The sequence below is a fragment of the Gopherus flavomarginatus genome, chromosome 2 (genome assembly GCF_025201925.1).
Source record: "Gopherus flavomarginatus isolate rGopFla2 chromosome 2, rGopFla2.mat.asm, whole genome shotgun sequence".
NCBI lineage: Eukaryota > Metazoa > Chordata > Testudines > Testudinidae > Gopherus > Gopherus flavomarginatus.
The window spans coordinates 57,994,605-58,016,329 of record NC_066618.1 but is presented as its reverse complement, the minus strand read 5'-3'; the positions used below and the strand labels follow the sequence as shown (position 1 = coordinate 58,016,329).

Sequence of the window (21,725 nt, the reverse complement as noted above, 5' to 3'; positions counted from 1 at the left end):
ATGGCAATAACCAGCTATTTTATCTTATTGTAAATACTGGTAACTGGAGCTTATTTTTTCATACTTTTTCAAAATTTAAAATAAATATACGGTGCTTCATATTTTGATATCATTAAAGAGGGATGTGAATGATAAGATGAAAGTTACTTGACTAGATGTTTAATTTTTAAATATTAAGCTGCAATTCGGCTGGCATAAGTCAAAGTAGCTCCGTTGACTTCAAAATACAATTAAAGTGTGAAGGTTTTATGACTTGTTCACTAGACTGTCCCTTTTTACATTAGGGCCTGATGCTGCAAAGTGCAGAGAACTGTGCTTAGGGCACTCAACTCCCACTGAAACTATCTGTCTAGGGAATTTTGCGGCACCAAACCCTTAACGGTGAGCCTCTGTGGTATCTCTATACTGCAGCCGGGAGTGAACCTTCCAGCCCCGATAGACAAACTCACTAGCTCCACTTGAATAAAAGGAAGTGTGAATACTGTGGCTCCAATGGAGGTTCAGGGTAGCCACCCGAGCTCAGACTCAAAGATCAGGTGGGCTTGATAGCCTGAGCTGCAATATCTACCTCTATTTTTAGCTCACTAGCTCAAGCACCATTGGCACAAGTCTGTCCACCCATGCTGGAAGGCTTACTTCCAGCTGCGGAGTAGAATATACTGTGCCTGCTACTGCCCACATCTCATTATTTTCTGCACACAAGCACACAGTAAACCTTGGGCTGCTCCAAACCTTGATCTTGACATCATGAGAGAGCAATCGACGCCACAGGAAATTAGAGCACATAGTATAGTGTGCAGCAAGCATGTGCATGTAATTGAAGACTTGGGCCCTTTCTCAGCTATACCAGTGTAATACCAGAGTAACTCTGTTGATGGCAATGTAGTTACTTTGGTTTACACTGGGTAACTGAGATGGGAATCTGGCCTCTAATCCACTAAATTGGTTTTGTTGCCCAAAATGATTGAGCACCACAGCAAAGGGCAACATAAACAATAGCCCAGAGGATGCTCTCGCATGTGGTTTGCCCCTCACAGTCTTGTGTTCAGTTTATTATTCTCCACAGAGGAGACTTTTTCATTTTGTTTTGTTACATACCATACAGCATTTCCTGTGAACCATCTTAAACAAATTATCTATAATCAAGGGGAATGTTTCTAACCAATTAAGTAATTACCGCAACCTTAAGCTAGTATTTCAAATTACTTACAACCGACAGGAGTTGTATTTAATGCAAATTTTAATGACTAATTAGAAATAAGTAAATTAAAATGTATACAAGTTTTGTGGCCTTTTCTTTTCTATTTTTAGAGGGGAAGGTGTTCTGTTTTAACATTTAGATTATTCTTTATGAAATCAGTACATTCAGGAAACCAAAGACATTTGCATTAGGCTGAGGGAATGGAAAAAATGCTAACATTTCCTCTGCACTATTTTTCAGTGCCCCACAGGAGATTCTAATGCATTGCTCACTCTCAGCAAAGACCTTTCCATTTTGGTACAATAATAATTAAATGTTGCTCAGTGTTTCTGCATACTGTTAATAATGTTAAGATCATAAAACAAATGTCCATCGGTTTTCAGTATAAAACAGAGCTTGTACCTTTATATGCCAGAGTCTATTATCCACAACAACCAAAGCATTTCATGGTCTGTACTTTTTTGTTTTAGCAACTTGATTCTAGGTGTGTGCACTCTATTATAGTCAATTTTTGTTTTGAAACTGGCAACAGAACAACCCACATTTTGTATAAAAATAAAAGTGAAAAATCAAACTGATGTTATCAAAATTGCTACAATTTATATAATTTTTCTGTTATAATCACCATAACCTGAAAATGCCTTTTCATTCAGAGATTATAAGGCCAGAGGGACCATTGTAATCACCTAGTCTGACCTCCTTTATTCAGGTACCCTCCTGCATTAAGACCCTGACTCCCAAGTACAGTTCTACTCCATTTATATTAGAAGACCACTGTTTCATATTCTGGCATTTTGCAAGCATTCTGCAAGTTATGGTTTTGTTACAAATTGGTCTAAAAATTCCTATTTGTATAGCATTTCCTAATGACAAGTCTTTATAAGGATCCTTCAACAGTAGATATAAGAACAAGAGACTGATTATTCTTACAAGGTAATAGTGTTGATGTAATATACTTAGACATCTGGAATGCATTTGACTAGATACTACACAACATTCAGATTAAAAATCTAGACCGATACAAAGTTAACATTGCACACATTAAATGGATTAAAAACTAGCTTAATTGATAGTCTCATATGTAACGTAAACGGAGAATCATAATCTAGCAGGTCTGTTTTCAGTGGGGTCCTGCAAGAATTGGTTCTTGGCCCTACTCTGTTTAATATTTTTATCAATGACCTGGAAGAAAATATAAACCATCACTGATTTCCTGCAGATGATACAAAAATTGGAGGAGTGGTAAATAATGAAAAGGACGAGTCACTGATTTAAGGCAATCTGGATTGCTTGGTATACTGCGCAAAAATGAACAATATGCATTTCAATATGGCTAAATGTAAATGAAAAAAAGATTTGGGGGTTGTGGTGGATAATCAGCTAAACATGAGCTCCCAAAGTGAGTTGTGGCCAAAAAGCTAATGGGATCTGGGATACATAAATGGAAATCTTGAATAGGACTAAAGAGATTGTTTTACTTCTGTATCGGGCACTATTGTGATTGCTGCTGGAATACTGTGTTCAGTTTTGGTGCCCACAATTCAAGAAGGGTATTGGAAAATTGGAAAGGTTCAGACAAAAGCCATGAGAATCATTAAAGTACTAGAAAACACGCCTTATAGTGGTAGACTGAAGGAGCTCAATCTATTCAGCTTAACAAAGAGAAGGTTAAGGGGTAACTTAATTTCACCCTGTAGTACCTACATGGGAACAAATATTTAATAATGGGCTCTTCAGCCTAGCAGAGAAAGGTATAATATGACCCGATGGCTGAAAGTTGAAACTAGATAAATTCAGACTGGAAATAAGTCTCAAATTTTTAACTGTGAGAGTAATTAACTATTGGAACAATTTACCAAAAGGTAGTGGTGGATTCTCCCTTACTGACAATTTTTAAATTATGATTGGATTTTTTTCTCTAAAAGATCTGCTCCAGGAATTATTTTGGGGACATGCTATGGCCTGTGTTGTACAAGAGGTCAGACTAGATGATCACAATAGTCCCTTCTCCTGTAGAATCTAGGAACAGTAACTGCTTAAGAAGTGTGAGTTCATAGACGTCTGTTCCCTCCTTGTATATTAGTCTGTTGTTACTACAGGGCATATTTGACTACCATAATAGCATCTTTGTGTTCTCACTCAGTAGCGGAAATAATTGTTTAGAACAAGCTGAAAGATGATGAATATGAAATTAAATCATGTATTAGAAAATAGACTGGCTAGTTTGGTTATCTAGAAAAGATCCCCAATAGATTTTAAATAGTGTGAGAGTGGGAGTCAGTATCATCCTGGCCACTAGAAAATAAGTAGGAAGTAGGAATATTTCTCTCTCATATTCCCAGGATTTTTAAAAATAAAATAACTCTCCCCTTGATATCTCCCAAATGTCCTTAGATTACTTATCAGGAAGGGGGTGGGAGGTGTTTTATTACATCGAAGTCTACTTGGGTACCAAAATGTAAGCTTTGTTCACCTTTTTTAAAAAAACTGTCTGAGTAAAACAATATTAGAACACTTCTGTTGCCTCTATCTTTTCTTCTTTCTCTGGTAATCTCTCTCTTTCCCCACTTCTTCCCACTTTCTCCTTTCTATGTTCTGCTGGCTCTCTCTGTCTGTCTAGTAGAGAGAGCTACAGTCATCCAGTAATGCTGATCTCTGATGTACTTTACACATGGTTTTACCTCTAAAGGGAAACTGCCTAGGATTGTGTTAAGCAGATTTCACTGTGCTGCTAGCTCCATGTGTCAGGAACTTCCTTACATGAGCCACACAGTCACTCAGGCTTCTAATGGGGCCAGTTGTACTATAGCAGTCTGTAAATGATTTGGATGACTGGGGTGTTTATGTGTAGTGAGAGGCCAGGAATGAGTAGCAGGTTTCTCTGAATGCATGTGTGAGGTGGGTCTGTGAGGCATTTCTGGCCTCCCACAAAACATAACATCCCAGCAATTGAAATCATTTACAGAGTAATGCAGTCCATCAGTCAACAGAAGTTTTGCTGAACGAAACACTACTATGCGCTACTCTGTGGGAGACCTGTATTGAAATCCCATGTGAATTTGTCAGTGCCTATGGGCCTGACCCAAAGCCCACTGAAGTCAGTGGAAAGACTCATTAATTTCTATAGGCTTTGTCCTAGGCTCAGATTTTAAAGATTTGGAGCACTGTTGAGATAACATTCATACCTCATGGGGAGAAGAAAGGGACTCTGCTGTGCCTCAGATTTATACCTTTTTTTTCAACTCTCATTGTGTCTATTTTGATGATAAGAAACTGTCCTTGCTCCTAAAAAGCTTACAATATGGTTTCAGAGTGCCTAGCACTGTGGGACCCTGATTTTGGATGCAGCCTGTATGCACTACCATAACACTTTTAATAAACAATAATTAATAATACACCACCTTTGGTAGGCAATATCTTATACTAAGAATTCCACCCCGCAGACTCCTCACATATACTGTATACAATATTCTTCCACTTTTATTAAACAAACACATCTGTAAACAACTGATTTTTTACAATACTTTTGTACTAGTCACATACAAGTGGGAGAATTGGCTGCCAATTCAAGCATAAGGTCACTTTATTGAACACAGGAAGAGGAATGGATGGTAGTTCCTGGTATGACTGCTAGCACAGTTGGTGAAGCCAGGTGCATAGAGCTGAGGATAGTAAATGAGGAATGAAAGCACCAAACTCTCCTGACTCTCATTCCCTGTGCCTGAAGCACAAAGAGCGGGCATTAGAAGACTGTGCTTTACAAGACACTCCTTTGTTGTTGTTGTTGTTGTGGAAGGTGTGTTTTGTTTTGTTTGTCATAGAACTGTTTTTTAAAGTAATTACTATAACAACGCTTTTACCAAAACTAGAGAGACATGAAAAGAATGAGGGCAGGGAAGTCACATAGACTTTGCCAGGATAAGCAGTATTGAAGCCTTGGGGTTGAACAATATTTTCTCTTATATTACCATCAACTCTAGAAGCTTCCAAGAATCAATATATGGAATTATTGTCCTGCTTAGTTTTATTTTCTGCTACTTTGTAAACAGTCAGTAAGTTCAAAAGTTGATGGCTTGCTAGTTACTCATGACAGACAATACCTATATGCACTGTTGTTCGTGTAAGAATAAGTATCAAGTTATGATATAGTGAATAATGATCTAATGTTAGTGTGGAAGTGAAAAAGTACTCGATTGGACAGAAAGTTCATTGCCTGCAGTCTGTCTCCTGTGTACTATTTGTGTTTTGATCCTACCATATGTACTTTATATTTGAACCCAAATGCTACATTAATTTGTTGTGTATTATTTGAAAGGAAAACTAAAGATGTTCAGTGAAAATTTTCTTTTCTCTCTAAATTATCTGCTTAAATATCTTCTTATGGAGGTAAACAATTGCATTGGTATTATGTCTGAAATGTCATTTCTCAGTAGGTCCTTTGGCAAGTGGCATGAGTAAAAATGTAGCATGGAAGCATTTTAAGGGGAGGTAGGCCATCAAATTAGATCAGTGGTTCTCAAATTGTAGGTCGGGACTCTAGAGCGAGTTGTGACCCCATTTTAATCAGGTCTCCAGGGCCAGCATTAGCCTTACTGGGACCCAGACCTGAAGCTGAAGCCCAAGTTCCAACCCCACTCAGTGCAACAGGGCTCGGGCTGTGGCCCTCTCCTCCCCCACTTAAAGCAGAGAGGCTCGGCTGTGGCCCCTTCCCCTCCACACTCAGAGCGGCGGGGCTTGGGCAGCAGCCCCCTTCCCTCCTGAGATCATGTCCAAAGGGGGTGGTGATGCAATGAAACTTAGAATCCCTGTCATATTAAAAGGTCTGTGGTTTTAAGAGATAGGGAGGATACCTGCACAGATATTTTTCACCGAGAATAGCAGGCTTAGTCCTCATGTTTATGGGTGTCAGATAAATTTCTCACGCTATGCTTTAAATTAGCTAGTTACCGTATATACTCGTTCCTAAGCCGAATATTATATTGTAAATGCTCTACACAAAAATTTGATTATTTTAAACTCTATGGAATCATTGAATTGACTATCTAATACGTTGTCATTTTGTTTACCTGGAGCGTCTGCAGACATGGAGCCCCTCAGCTCCCTGTGGCCGCGGTTCGCCGTTCCCACCCAATGGGAGCTGCGGGAAGTGGCACCACTTCCTGCAGCTCCCATTGGCTGGGAACAGCAAACCGCGTCCACTGGGAGCTGAGGGGCTCCATGCCTGTGAATGCTCCAGGTAAACAAAACGTCCCAACCCACCAGCAGCGTACCCTTATTGGCCGGGAGCCAAAGTTTTCCAACCTCTGAAATAGAGGGTTGGCTTATGAAAGGGTCATACAGTTTTTGCTATTTTTACCTATCCATTTTGGGGGGTTGGCTTATAAATGAACGGGCTAATGAACAAATATACATATATTTCATCTCAATATTACCATATATATCAAGCAGTAAAAAAAAAAAAAGTATATCAATTCCAGTTTAAAAAAAAAAAGTCCTAAACATGTTAAAGTATGGGAATAAACAATTAAGAGAATGTCAATACATTTTATAATATCCTCCCAGTTCTTAAATAATTGCACAGGGGTGAAATATCTCATTGCACATTTCAAACACTACTTTTAACTCTGCTGCTGTATCCCTTACCAGCCTCATCTGTAGACCGAAAATCTCTTAAACCTAACAGCTATACATCATGTACATTCTGAATGTGAATGATAATCATTATATGATAGTACTGTGTTTGGAATTTTTCACTATTTAACAATGTACAGAAAGTGGATATTATTTTGGAATCAAAGTTTTGTTATATGGATTTATGATTTGTAAAGTTGGCAATGTTTTAAGGGAGGCAGGGATAGCTCAGTGGTTTGAGCATTGGCCTGCTAAACCCAGCATTGTGAGTTCAGTCCTTGAGGGGGCCCCCTAGGGATGCAGGACCAAAATCTGTCTGGGGATTGGTCCTGCCCTGAGCAGTGGGTTAGACTAGATGACCTCCTGAGGTCCCTTCCAACCCTGATATTCTATGATTCTTTCCTTTTCAATATACTCAAAAATTAAGTGATAAAAGTTTTGTTCTTGGTATATAAATGTAGTTATTTCAACAATAAAAAAAATCCTTTTATTAAGGGCCAAGAAAAGGTTTTTTACAAGAGACTCACTTAAATCAACTGGATGAAATGAGTAGGACAGAAGCAGATGGGTTAGGCTAAAAGGGGTAAAAAACACAGGTGATGTCGTGCTGGGAGTCTACTACAGGCCACCTAATCAGGTGGAAGAGGTGGATGAGGCTTTTTTCAAACAACTAACAAAATCATCCAAAGCCCAAGATTTGGTGGTGATGGGGGACTTCAACTATCCAGATATATGTTGGGAAAATAACACCGCGGGGCACAGACTATCCAATAAGTTCCTGGACTGCATTGCAGACAACTTTTTATTTCAGAAAGTTGAAAAAGCTACTAGGGGGGAAGCTGTTCTAGACTTGATTTTAACAAATAGGGAGGAACTCATTGAGAATTTGAAAGTAGAAGGAAGCTTGGGTGAAAGTGATCATGAAATCATAGAGTTTGCAATTCTAAGGAAGGGTAGAAGGCAGTACAGCAAAATAGAGACAATGGATTTCAGGAAGGCGGATTTTGGTAAGCTCAGAGAGCTGATAGGTAAGGTCCCATGGGAATCAAGACTGAGGGGAAAAACAACGGAGGAAAGTTGGCAGTTTTTCAAAGGGACACTATTAAGAGCCCAAAAGCAAGCTATTCTGATGGTTAGGAAAGATAGAAAATGTGGCAAAAGACCACCTTGGCTTAACCACGAGATCTTGCGTGACCTACAAAATAAAAAGGTGTCATATAAAAAATGGAAACTAGGTCAGATTACAAAGGACGAATATAGGCAAATAACACAGGAATGCAGAGGCAAGATTAGAAAGGCAAAGGCACAAAATGAGCTCAAACTAGCTATGGGAATAAAGGGAAACAAGAAGACTTTTTATCAATACATTAGGAGCAAGAGGAAGACCAAGGACAGGGTAGGCCCACTGCTCAGTGAGGAGGGGGAAACAGTAACGGGAGACTTGGAAATGGCAGAGATGCTTAATGACTTCTTTGTTTTGGTCTTCACTGAGAAGTCTGAAGGAATGTCTAATATAGTGAATGCTTACGGGAAGAGGGTAGGTTTAGAAGAGAAAATAAGAAAAGAGCAAGTAAAAAATCACTTGGAAAAGTTAGATGCCTGCAAGTCACCAGGGCCTGATGAAATGCATCCTAGAATACTCAAGGAGTTAATAGAGGAGGTATCTGAGCCTCTAGCTATTATCTTTGGGAAATCATGGGAGATGGGGGAGATTCCAGAAGACTGGAAAAGGGCAAATATAGTGCCCATCTATAAAAAGGGAAATAAAAACAACCCAGGAAACTACAGACCAGTTTGTTTAACTTCTGTGCCAGGGAAGATAATGGAGCAAGTAATTAAAGAAATCATCTGCAAACACTTGGAAGGTGGTAAGGTGATAGGGAATAGCCAGCATGGATTTGTAAAGAACAAATCGTGTCAAACTAATCTGATAGCATTCTTTGATAGGATAACGAGCCTTGTGGATAAGGGAGAAGTGGTGGATGTGATATACCTGGACTTTAGTAAGGCATTTGTTACGGTCTCGCATGATATTTTTATAGATAAACTGGGAAAGTACAATTTAGATGGGGCTATTATAAGGTGGATGCATAACTGGCTGGATAACCGTACTCAGAGAGTAGTTATTAATGGCTCCCAATCCTGCTGGAAAGGTATAACAAGTGGGGTTCCGCAGGGGTCTGTTTTGGGACCGGCTCTGTTCAATATCTTCATCAACGATTTAGATGTTGGCATAGAAAGTACGCTTATTAAGTTTGCAGACGATACCAAACTGGGAGGGATTGCAACTGCTTTGGAGGACAGGGTCAAAATTCAAAATGATCTGGGCAAATTGGAGAAATGGTCTGAGATAAACAGGATGAAGTTCAATAAAGATAAATGCAAAGTGCACCACTTAGGAAGGAACAATCAGTTTCACACATACAGAATGGGAAGAGACTGTCTAGGAAGGAGTATGGCAGAAAGAGATCTAGGGGTCATAGTGGACCACAAGCTTAATATGAGTCAACAGTGTGATACTGTTGCAAAAAAAGCAAACGTGATTCTGGGATGCATTAACAGGTGTGTTGTAAACAAGACACGAGAAGTCATTCTTCCGCTTTACTCTGCGCTGGTTAGGCCTCAACTGGAGTATTGTGTCCAGTTCTGGGCTCCGCATTTCAAGAAAGATGTGGAGAAATTGGAGAGGGTCAAGAGAAGAGCAACGAGAATGATTAAAGGTCTTGAGAACATGACCTATGAAGGAAGGCTGAAGGAATTGGGTTTGTTTAGTTTGGAAAAGAGAAGACTGAGAGGGGACATGATAGCAGTTTTCAGGTATCTAAAAGGGTGTCATCAGGAGGAGGGAGAAAACTTGTTCACCTTAGCCTCCAATGATAGAACAAGAAGCAATGGGCTTAAACTGCAGCAAGGGAGATTTAGGTTGGACATTAGGAAAAAGTTCCTAACTGTCAGGGTAGTTAAACACTGGAATAGATTGCCTAGGAAAGTTGTGGAATCTCCATCTCTGGAGATATTTAAGAGTAGGTTAGATAAATGTCTATTAGGGATGGTCTAGTATTTGGTCCTGCCATGAGGGCAGGGGACTGGACTCGATGACCTCTCGAGGTCCCTTCCAGTCCTAGAGTCTATGAGATTAAGGTTTCCCTGGGGCCTTGGACCTGCACAAGTGGGGGCCCCTTCCCACCCCTTCCACCTGCAGCCCTGCCCCCCGTTTGCCCCTTATGCCTGCGGCTGTATCCACAGCCCCTTTCTGCCCTTTCCCTGGGGCTGACCCTGTTCCAGCCAGGTTCTCTCTTCCACTGCAGCTCCGCAACCCCTTCTGCTCCTTTCTGCCTGCCATCCCCCTGTCCACTGCAGCCCCAGGACTGGAGAAGCTCTGTCCCCACGCCACAGCCCTGAGGCTGCAGTGGGGAGTGAAAGCTCCTCCAGTCCTAGTGCTGCACAGGAGTCTGGGTGCTGAGGCTTCCTCTGCCACTCCCAGCGGTTCTGCAGGGAACCAGGGTTGGGGTAATGGGGTTTCTCCCGCCCTGCCTGCCTAGCACTTCTGCTAGAGAGTGGGTGGGGCATGAGAGTTTTCCCTGCCACCCTGCGGCATCTGCCGAGGATGGGGTTGGGGGCCATTGAGGGGAGGGCCTTGCCCTGCTGCCCCACGGCTTCTGCCAGGGATGGGGTCCCTGTCCCATAGCTTCTGCTGGGGATGGGCTTGGGGACCACTGGGTGGGGGCTTCCCCCATCTGGCAGCTGCTGCCACAGAGCAGAGTCCTTTTGTCCTGGTGGCTGGGGCTCCAGCCTTCCAGTGGTGGCAGATTTTTTTTTGGGGGGGGGCAGTCGTTTGCGGCCCCTGGGCACAGGCCCCATTGGCCCAGTGACTAATCTGCCACTGTGAGTAGAAAGTTAATCGTATTAATTCACAAAGGTATTTCTGCCTATGAATCAGACTTTGAAGACTTTTGTTAAGTAAAAGAACTAGTCTTGCTTAATCTATAAGCATTGAATGAGTAGTACATTTAATCCTCTAAATGTACTGAACTGAACAGTGGGTGGGCAGTAAATAATGTGAGATAACTATTGAGGGCTGCATACAAGATCTCTATTGAGTGTTTTGTTTTTACATCCTATTTTGTGCCATGGTTAACATTGCATCTAAACTTCTCAAGCAACTAGCCATGTGAAGCCCAACTCTTCTTGATTATTTGGCTTTCTGCAACCAGTAATGAGATTTTGGAAAGATTCAGGACTGTACCACTGAATACAAAGGGTGCTTGGGGGCCTGTGTGTAGGATGGATTAGAGTGGTAAATTAGATTGATCCTGGCATCCTTGCTGAGGCCTCCCTGGATGCACTACCCATTTTATTCAGCATTAATTCCAAGAATGACACTGCAAGTGTCAGAAACTTTGGAGTTCTCAGGGTATACCTATGGGGTTTCATATGTTCACTTTCTAGGTCCTCTTTAAATTAGGAGGGCTCTTAAACTTTTCATTTTTTGTAGTTTGAATTCTATTTTGTGTTCTGTGTAAACAGTGATGGATTCCAGATTAACTGTAGCCACTTGGGAAACAGTTAGGTATCATTATGGCTCAATGCAAATATTAGCTCAGTAAACACCAATGGTCTGAAAAGCAGTGAAATCATCAGGATAGATTCAGGAAAAGATAGAGCAGAACACTGAAGAGATAACATGACCCTTATTACCATAACGTTACCATTCCTTCACTTTGGAAGGAACTATCAGTTGCACATACAAAAGGAAGAAATACTGCAGAAAGGGATCTGGGGGCTGTAGTGGATCACAAGCTGAATATGAGCCAACCCTGTAACACTGTTGCAAAAAGCAAACATCATTCTGGGATGTATTAGCACGAATGTTGTAAGCAAGATACAGTAAGTAGTTCTTCAGCTCTATTCCACGCTGATTAGGCCTCAGCTGGAGTATTGTGTACAGTACTGGGTGCCACATTTCAGGAAGGATGTGGACTTATTGGAGAAAGTCCAGAGAAGAGCAACAAAAATGATTCATAAAAGCAGCAAAGAATCCTGTGGCACCTTATAGACTAACAGACGTTTTGGAGTATGAGCTTTCGTGGGTGAATACCCACTTCCTCAGATGCATGTATTCACCCACGAAAGCTCATGCTCCAAAACGTCTGTTAGTCTATAAGGTGCCACAGGATTCTTTGCTGCTTTTACAGATCCAGACTAACACAGCTACCCCTCTGAAAAATGATTCAAGGTCTAGAAAACATGATCTATGAGGGAAGACTAAAAAAAAATTGGATTTATTTAGTCTGGAGAAGAGAAGACTGAGAGGGGACATAACTGTTTTTAAATACATAATACAAATACAAGGAGAAGTGAGAAAATACATCATACAAATACATAATTAATAAATACATAATACAAATACAAGGTGGAGGGAGAAAAATTGTTCTCGTTAACCTCTGAGGATAGGAGAAGAATCAATGGGCTTAAATTGCAGCAAGGGAGGTTTAGGTTGGACATTAGGAAAATCTTCCTAACTGTCAGGGTGGTTAAACACTGGAATAAATTGCCTAGGGAGGTTGTGGAATCTCCATCATTGAAGATTTTTAAGAGCAGGCTAGACAAACAGCTGTCAGGGATGGTCTTGATAACAATCCTGCCATAAGTGCAGGGGACTGGACTAGATGACCTCTCGAGGTCCCTCCCAATCCTATGATTCCACAAGTCAGTGTTATGAATACCATATTCAGGGTTGGCTACCAAAAAGTTAACCACTGTAACTATAAAAAAGTTATAGCAGAAATAGAAAAGGCCCAGGGAAGAGCAATAGAAAGGATTATTCCTGGAGATACCAAGGCAGTCAAATACCACAGTACTGATTCTTCGTGTGGAAGCTAGTTTTGACTTTTGGAAAGGCACACTGTGTTGTTAGTTTTGAGCTATTTGAGTTTCTGTATAGAGACAGCTTTAGGAAAGTGGGAGCTGTGCAAATAGCAGAAGAGTTTGTCTGCCTTGGGCTCTGATTAGAGTCTATTCTTGAGGCAGTTTCTCCCTGGGAACCAGGCATTAGTGTCGGTCTGAAATTCCTAGAAGAAGGTATTATCCTGCATGCTTTGACCATCTCATTCCAGAGCTGGTATAGGTGTGTAAATAAAACAAGTTATATCAGAATATACCCAGACTTATCACTGAGTATTACATATTCTTATAATGCATCTGCTGCTGGTCACGGTCAAAGACAAGATACCAGACTGGATGGAATGATGGTCTGAACTGGAATGGCAGCTTAAATGTTCCTATAGTTCTCAAAGATTGATTTTAAAAGGAAATTGTTAGGCTAAACGTATTAAAAAGGAACCAACAGATTTCCTTAATTGTGTTACAGTTTAGGTTATTAAGAGTGAAAGAATTTTAAAAATCAATATTACTTTTAATTATTTATGCTGTTTAGGTTTTGTAGTTCTTTCCTCCTACACAAAGAAGAATAGACTCCTCAGTTTCTAATTAGGTTCTTGTTTCAGCTTCCTCTGCACACCACATTGCTGCAGTGAGTGGGTTGCAAATACCTCAGAGGATTTCCTTTTTCAGATCTTTCCCTTGGAATTTTAAAATAATCAAAAAAATCTTTCAGTCGGCTGTAGGTTTGGTAAAAGCTTTTATTAAAACTATTTTTTCAGTCAAATTGGACCTCACAATGTCACTTTCAGTCCCTTGCTTTAAAATAGTGGAAGCTAAATTTTCCTCTCTTGCTTCCTTTCATGTTCAAAAACTGAAATAATTTATTACAACAAAGGAATGTGTATAGAATCCAGTAACCAACAGAGAATATGGAAAGATTTATTAGGAGAAACATTAAGAGCATTCCTGACCAGGTGTATTTTTTTTTCTCCTTTAAGAAACCAAGAGTATACAACTTTGGCCAACTTCAGATATGGCTAGAAGCCCATTTAGAAAACGTAATGTCTGTAATTGTGAAGCACCTCTCCACACTGCAACCGCAAATTAAACAAAGTGGAGACCGGAGGTTGTTCCTGCTGAATTTCAAGAAGTGTGTTACTAAATCTGGAAAACAATTAAAATGTTTGTATGGCCCTATGGGCCTGATTCCCCATCTGTTGCACCTTGTGCCATCATATACACCTGTGCAAAGTGGGCAAAAACCAGAATGGCATCTTCTGACACCTACTTTGCGGAAATGTTTAATGTCTACACAAGATGAAAGACACTGGAGAATCAGGTCCCATGAGGCCAATTCTGCACTCCTTGTTTTCCCAGAACTCCCCTGTGCTAATTGGGAGTTTTGTCTGAGTAAGAAGTACAGGATTTAACTCAGAGAATTTTGCAGACTACAAGTAAATAACATTGACTAACCCTCCTAGGTATCAAAAATACATGAAATGGTTACTATATCTAGGGATTACCATATTTTCTCTATATACTCAACAACTGTTTTCAAAAATGTAATTTTAGGGCAAAATTCTAGTCTGACCCAATCATTCATATTTCCAAACTAATGACTAAAGGCTCATGTGTAAACTGTGCATCTCAGATAAGCAGCAGATAAAGTTACTTACCTGGGATGAGTCAATGTGCAATAGAATAGCTCTGCTTTATTCCCTTATCATCTTAAAACTAGGGCTGTTAATTAATCGCAGTTATCTCATATGATTAACTCAAAAAATTAATCAAGATTTTAAAAAATTATCGCACTTTTAATCTCACTGTTAAACAATATAATACGAATTGAAATTAATTAAATATTTTGGATATTTTTCTACATTTTCAAATATATTGATTTCAGTTGCAACACAGAATACAAAGTGTACAGTGCTCACTTCATATTATTATTTTTTATTACAAATATTTGCAATGTAAAAATGATAAACAAAAGAAATAGCATTTTTCAGTTCACCTCATACAAGTACTGTCGTGCAAGCTCTTTATCGTGAAAGTGCAATTTACAAATGTAGATTGTTTTTGTTACATAAACTGCACTCAAAAAACAAAACAATGTAAAACTTTAGAGCCTACAAGTCCACTCAATCCCACTTCTTGTTCAGCCAATGGCTAAGACAAACAAGTTTGTGTACATTTACAGGACATAATACTGCCCGCTTCTTATTTACAATGTCACCTGAAAGTGAGAACAGGTATTTGCATGGCACTTTTATAGCTGGCATTGCAAGGTATTTACGTGCCAGATATGCGAAATGTTTATATGCCCCTTCATGCTTCGGCCACATTCCAGAGGACGTGCTTCCATGCTGATGACACTTGTTAAAAAAATGTGTTAATTAAATTTGTGACAAAACTTCTTGGGGGAGAATTGCATGTTTCCTGCATTCTGCGGTATATTTCATGTTATAGCAATCTCGGATGATGACCCAGCACATGTTATTCTTTTTAAGAACTCTTTCACTGCGGATTTGACAAAATGCAAAGAAGGTACCAATACAAGATTTCTAAAGATAGCTACAGCACTCCACCCAAGGTGTAAGAATCTTAAGTGCCTTCCAAAATCTGAGAGGGATTTGGTTAGGAGCATGCTTTCAGAAGTCTTAAAAGAGCAACACTCCGATACGGAAACTACAGAACCTCAACCACCAAAAAAGAAAATCAACTTTCTGCTGGTAGCATCTGACTCAGATGATGAAAATGACCGTGCATCTGGCTTCACTGCTTTGGATCATTATCAAGCAGAACCCATTATTGGCATGGACGCATGGAATGGTGGTTGAAGCACGAAGGGACATATTAATTTTAGTAAAAAGCAACAAAAAGTCCTGTGGCACCTCAAAGACTAACAGATGTATTGGAGCATAAGCTTTCGTGGGTGAATACCCACTTCATCAGATGCAGCTTTTTACAGATCCAGACTAACACGGCTGCCCTCTGATATATGAATTTTAGTGAATCTGGCACTTAAATATCTTGCTTCGCTGGCTACAGCAGTGCCATGAGAACACCTGTTGTCACTTTCAGGTGACATTGTAAACAAGAAGTGGGCAACATTATCTCCTTCAAATGTAAACAAACTTGTTTGAGCAGTTGGCTGAACAAGAAGTAGAACTAAGTAGATGTGGAGGCTCTAACGTTTTACATTGTTTTATTTTTGAGTGGGTTTTTTTTGTACATAATTCTACATGTATAAGTTCAGCTTTCATGATAAAGAGATTGCACTACATTATTTGTATTAGTTGAATTGAAAAATACTATTTCTTTTGTTTTTTACTGTGCAAATATTTGTAACAAAAATAATGATATCAAGTGAGCACTGTACCCGTATTTTGTGTGGTAATTGAAATCAATATATCTGAAAATGTAGAAAACATCTTTAACACTGCAATTAATCATGATTATTTTTTTTAATCACGTGATTAATCATGATTATTTTTTTTATCACTTTACAGCCCTACTTAAAACTACAACCCCCAGCACCCCTTCTCTAACTTCAGTCCTTTCTTTAAACCCTCTCTTCTAGTTCTTCCAACTTCCCTCTCTTCCCTGGTTCTCATCATTTTCTTAAAAATGAGCATAAGACAGTGAGCTTCTCCACTGCCCCCCTGCCCAATACCCATTTTCCTTTCACTCCCAGTTAGACTTCAAGGTCTTTTACTTTTAACTTCTAACTCCTATACTTGTATACTCATTCTGCATTTCTCCATGCAGAAGTCCCTCTCCTTAAAAAGCCAGCACTTGACTCTTTCTTCACCTTTATATCATTTCCCTCTGTCCATTAACCCAGGTTTCTTGAACATGCCATCTATAATCATTGGCTCAGCATCTTCTTTTCTGATTCCTCTTTAGAAATCTGACTTTTGTTCCACTGCTGCCCACAGGGCTGAATTTAGGGGTAGGTGACCCAGACAACTGCTTGGGGTGCCAGGCTTGAGTGGCACCAGGCTCAGGATGCTGTTTTTGTTGTTGCAACAAAAGGGAAAATAGAATGTTTGAAGTGACATGTTCAGGTGTTCCGTATATGGATTCGTTTTTCACTAAGCTCCTAGAATGTTCTGGATGTTTGTGAAATCTCGTGGAACCTTCCAGACTTTTTGAGAACTACATTTTCCTCAAGCCTCCTAGAATGTTGTCAGCCATGTCCTCACAGGTACATAAGGGGCAAGGCATTGCCAGTCAGTCAGTGAGATATAAGAATGAACTGAAGTGAAGTAAGAGCCCAGCTGCAATATTGTGAACCTTGTTTTATTGTGTAATTGTGAGAGTATATTTGTGTTTTAGGACTTGCTTGAAGAGTGTAAGTAGTGATTAATAAAGGACATATTTAAGCCAGAGATATCTACTGAACCCCTATCTACGAAACAATATAAAAGAAATATTTTTACTACTTTTTCCATACTTTGCATGTAATGTTTGACTTTCTAAGACTGCAGAACATAGACTTTTGCTCTCACTGTCTGTTTTCACTACTGTAACACTATTTAATACTGGTCTACTCAATGTTGGTTCAATTTTTTGATGTTGGTACATTTCAGTTATTCTTAAAACTAAGAAGTTTCTACATGCTTAGAGGAAAAAGTTTTTTTTAATTTGCATGGCATATGAGGCATGAATAAATACAGATTTACGGATTCTAGCATGCAAATTTATCGTCGTGTATGCATAAATCATGCATGCAAATCATGAATCAAAGTCATGAAATGGGCTACAAATACAATAAAAATAAGGTATTCAAAAGTTTAATAAATGGAAGGGTGGTGCTGAACATGCTCCTTGCCTAGGGTGCCATTTGGTCTAGGGCTGGTCTTGGCTGCGCGCATATCACTCCCACCAATGACTTCCTGCCGGCTACATCTATTGACATCTAATCCAGGGCCGGCTCTAGCCATTTCGCTGCCCCAAGCGCGGCAGCATGCCGCGGGGGGCGCTCTGCCGCTCGCCGGTCCCGCGGCTCCGGTGGACCTCCCGCAGGCGTCCCTGCGGAGGGTTCGCTGGTCCCGCGGCTCCGGTGGACCTCCCGCAGTCCACCGGAGCTGCCTGCCGCCCTCCCGACAACCAGCAGAGCACCTCCCGCGGTGTGCCGCCCCAAGGATGCGTTTGGCGCGCTAGGGCCTGGAGCCGGCCCTGATCTAATCAGTGTGCAGGTGGAGATACTAATTGCTCATACAGTTTAGGCTTTTTATCTGCGTATAATTAGGAACACTTGGAAGCCAGACTGAAACTTTTCCCTTTGAAAAACTGATCTCCACCTCCTGTTAAGGCACTTCATATTGTACTAGAGTGCCAGTTATGTTGTACCATCCTTTTTTGGCCTTTATACTTGCCTACCAAGAACAGATTAACTTCTTTGATTGAACAAAGATAGACTCAAATCACTAAGGTCCCAATGTTTAAATCTCATTGAAGTCACATGTTTAAGTACTTTGCTGAATAGGACTGGATGTAAGCATATGCTTAAAGTTAAGTATGTGCTTAAATGCGTTGTTTATTTTAAACCTAAATTTGGATCCAAAAGTGTGAGGGTATTAGGATTCTGGGTTTTGCTTCTGCCTATTGGGAAGCTCTGTACGGAATTTGTAGTTATGTTCAGTTTTCAAACAGAAGTTGGGAAGAGGGGATCTGGAAACAAGGTTTCATTTTGGATCATCTCTTAATTGAGGTGATCTCATGCCATTAACTTGAAACAATTAAGATGCATTGCATTACCATTTGTTTACATTCTATTTCTGTTTACAGATTTTTTTTAAGGTATAGATTGGAGAACTGACATTAGTACGACATTTTCTTTTATAAACAATCAACATTTTGGAAGGTTTTTGTACTGGTAAATGCAACACATTTTGAATTTGTGTCAGAAGTCATAAGCTGATTGTGCATATTTTAAAATGCGTGTTAAGTGCGATTAACTTTTTTCCTAATTGCTCACAGGCCATTCCTTTTTCTTTCAGGATGATCCAAAGCTTCAGGAGACCATAAATTCTGCTGCTGCCATTATCTCTGCATTAATAAAGGACAGAAACCCAGAGCTGATTGGCCAGCTGTTGGTAGCATGAATAACTAAATCAATTGTAGCTATCAGAAGTATTTCATTTTCATCGTGTGTTTACCAGTGTTCTTGAAACATTTTACTCTGTGACAAAATCACTAGACTTACAACGTTTGCTATTAGAATCTTTTATCAGCATAAAATGTAAGTCTGACCTTGTGTTGAGATGCAAGTGGAAATGAAATAAAAGGTGCTGTGAAGTGCATCAGGTATTATACTTTGAAGTGTTTATATTGAGGCATTATATGTGAGGTACTAATCATTTCAAAAACTACAACTGAATGGTGCTATTTTGTCCGTTCATGTCCAAAGCACTTGATTTAAACACAAATTTCTTTTCAACCAGATAACATATATGATATTATGGTGCTCTTTACATAAAAATGATTGCGGGATTGATCCTGCATTTACTATTGGGTTTAGATTTTAATACAAGGCATAGTCCCTTTGACTTTAATGAAAGTATCCTGGTAGTGTTTTCAGGATCTGGTTCTCAATCCCCAGAGAATGAAGATTAAATTTTAAAAATACATTTGAACATACCATATAAGATGTAATAGCCTATCCTGGGAGTGCAGAATTAGGAATTCATTGTGGTGGGAACTAATTCTTTTTAAAGTTTGAAAGGTTATCAGTTCTGATGGTAGTGGAGAAAAAAGATAGAAGAAAGACTCTCTTCTTAGGTAATTGAGCTGCCTCTTCAGTTTTTGTGTCACTCTGATTTTCTGTTTGATATATGTGTTTGTTACACCATCATCTGGAAAACAGTATTATAACTGCTAATGCATGGAGGGTGTTTTGACATTTAAATGAAGGTGGCTTAGGGAGGAGGGTAGAATAAGTTTTCACTTATCAGCGTTGAATATTTTCAAGTGTCCCACTAGCTTAAAATGTACATTTCTCTACTGCTTCTGGCAGCATATACATAACCTGCTGCAGTCTTCATGTTTTTTTGGTACTGTGTTTCCCTAATTTGTGAGTAGATTAGATTACATTCGTAGGAACTCTTGTTGACTTCCTTGTAATTGGAACAAGAACTTTGTGAAATATTCAGCACATAAGTGGCTGCCCCACATGTGCTCCCACGAACCTCCCACCACCTCCAGGCTTAGAGATGGCTCCTATTCCAAGGGGTAATTTCGCCTTGAAACCAGCCATGCAATGCATTTTGCTGCTGACCTGTCACTGCAATCTTCCCAGGGATGAAGTCTGTCAGCATGGCAATTGGGCCTTGGCATAATGCTGGAGAATTGCACTGCACCTCTGAGGTCATACAAGGGGGAAAATTGTTCCTTGACTTACAGGCATATGGGGAATTTTTTTCAACGGTCTCAGCCAGAAAAAGGAGACAGGAGACCCGTTGCATCAAAGATTTCCCTGTCTCAATGGCATTCTGGTGGGAAGAGTGGTGGTCTCCCCTTGTGTATTAGGCAAACCTCACAACCTGTGAAGAAGCGGGCCCCCAATTTTGATAAAAAAGAGCCCTCAAAACATCCATCACTGACTGTTAGATGTCTCCCTTCCCCAGCACAACAGCCCATTGAGAGAGAGCCAACACAGATGTTTACAAAAAATAAAACAATCCCTGCCTATTACCCTTCCTCCTCTCTCCCTGCGCAGTCCCAGCAGTGCCAGGTAAAGAGCTTACTGCAGTCTTAAGGCTGTAATAAATTCAGCTGACTGCATGGCCCCCTGTGAGTGGGAGAAGGTTTGGTCAAGAAGAGGATGCAGTCTTGCATGGCGAAGGTGAATGTTGAATACAATCTTCATGTCTCAGCAGGTAAAATCTGCGTACTTCTTTCTGCTCACTTGCTATACGTGCAGTCCTGGCCACGAAGCATGAGTTGATGGTGGGTTTATTTTGCCCTTACAATAAACCTGGTGCAAGAGACGATTGGCCTAATGTGAAGGGCCAAGCGCATTCTTCTGAGGCTTAGGTCTTATAATAATCTGAATTTACTGTGGGTTCACTCTGCGAATGAGTACTCTGAGACACCGGATGAACTACACATGTCTCTGCTTTAAAATCCTGCTAAGAAATTGATTTTGATCCAAATTTTCCTCCATTACAAGGTACAACAAATAGTTATGACTGACTGTTTTTCATCCAGAGCTGACATTTTCTTTCAATATAGAAACCTGTATAAAAGAGCTATAAGCTTCTCATGCAGTCAGTATAAACTCTCTCTATAATTATCACGTATGAATCATTTGTCCTTCTTTGACATTATACTGTATATTATACTGTACAACAAATCTGTACAAATCTGTACAACAAATCCATTTGTGTTAGCTCCATATATGGCTATAGAATACTTATGCAGTTTAGTTAGACAAATGAGAAACTCGAGAACTTACATTATTAGCATTCACTTATGAATAAGCTTTTCAGATTCACTTTTATCTGACACTAATAGATTGAGTTTGATGTAGTAATTCATCTCTCAGGCTTGCAAAAGACGTGATATAAATTATTAGTTGGATTGCAAACACCTAAATTACTAGTGTCTTCTTATTTTGCTTCTTCTTCACTATAATATGTAGAAAGGCTCTAACAAAATATATGATGTGTTTCCCCAGGACTAACAAGCAAGCAAAGAAAAAGTCCTTTATGTTTTACATGTACAGTAATTACACCTACTGTGCTTAAATTCAAGCACTATAGTAAGCAAACTGACTTCTTATAAAATTGTCAATTATGTCAATTTCACTTTTATTCAGTTGTAATTTTTACCTAATTATTTAATTTAAACAGGGTTTGATACAGTTGAAAATTTCTCATGCAATACACTTGGGAGCAGCGCTTGAAAAGAAAATAAACAATGTAAATTAAATTTCAGGTTCTCAGTATAGATTTAATGTTTATTTAAATTGAAATGCAGGATAAAATAACAGGTTTCCCTG

At 39.7% G+C, this 21,725-nt stretch overlaps 1 protein-coding gene across 3 annotated transcripts in view; it reads left to right on the top strand.

Annotated features, from left to right (window-relative positions):
* Nucleotides 1–21,725, top strand: part of CRPPA (CDP-L-ribitol pyrophosphorylase A) — a 215,580-nt gene that overhangs the window by 170,704 nt on the left and 23,151 nt on the right. For 2 of the 3 annotated variants that reach the window (XM_050938692.1, XM_050938691.1), the window contains exon 10: nt 18,724–19,036. The exons of the other annotated variant lie outside the window; for it this stretch is intronic. In XM_050938692.1, the coding sequence (XP_050794649.1) occupies nt 18,724–18,828 (105 nt within the window). In that variant the 3' untranslated portion in view covers nt 18,829–19,036. Of the gene's footprint in view, nt 1–18,723; nt 19,037–21,725 lie in introns of those variants that run through there. 3 annotated transcript variants of the gene reach the window in all.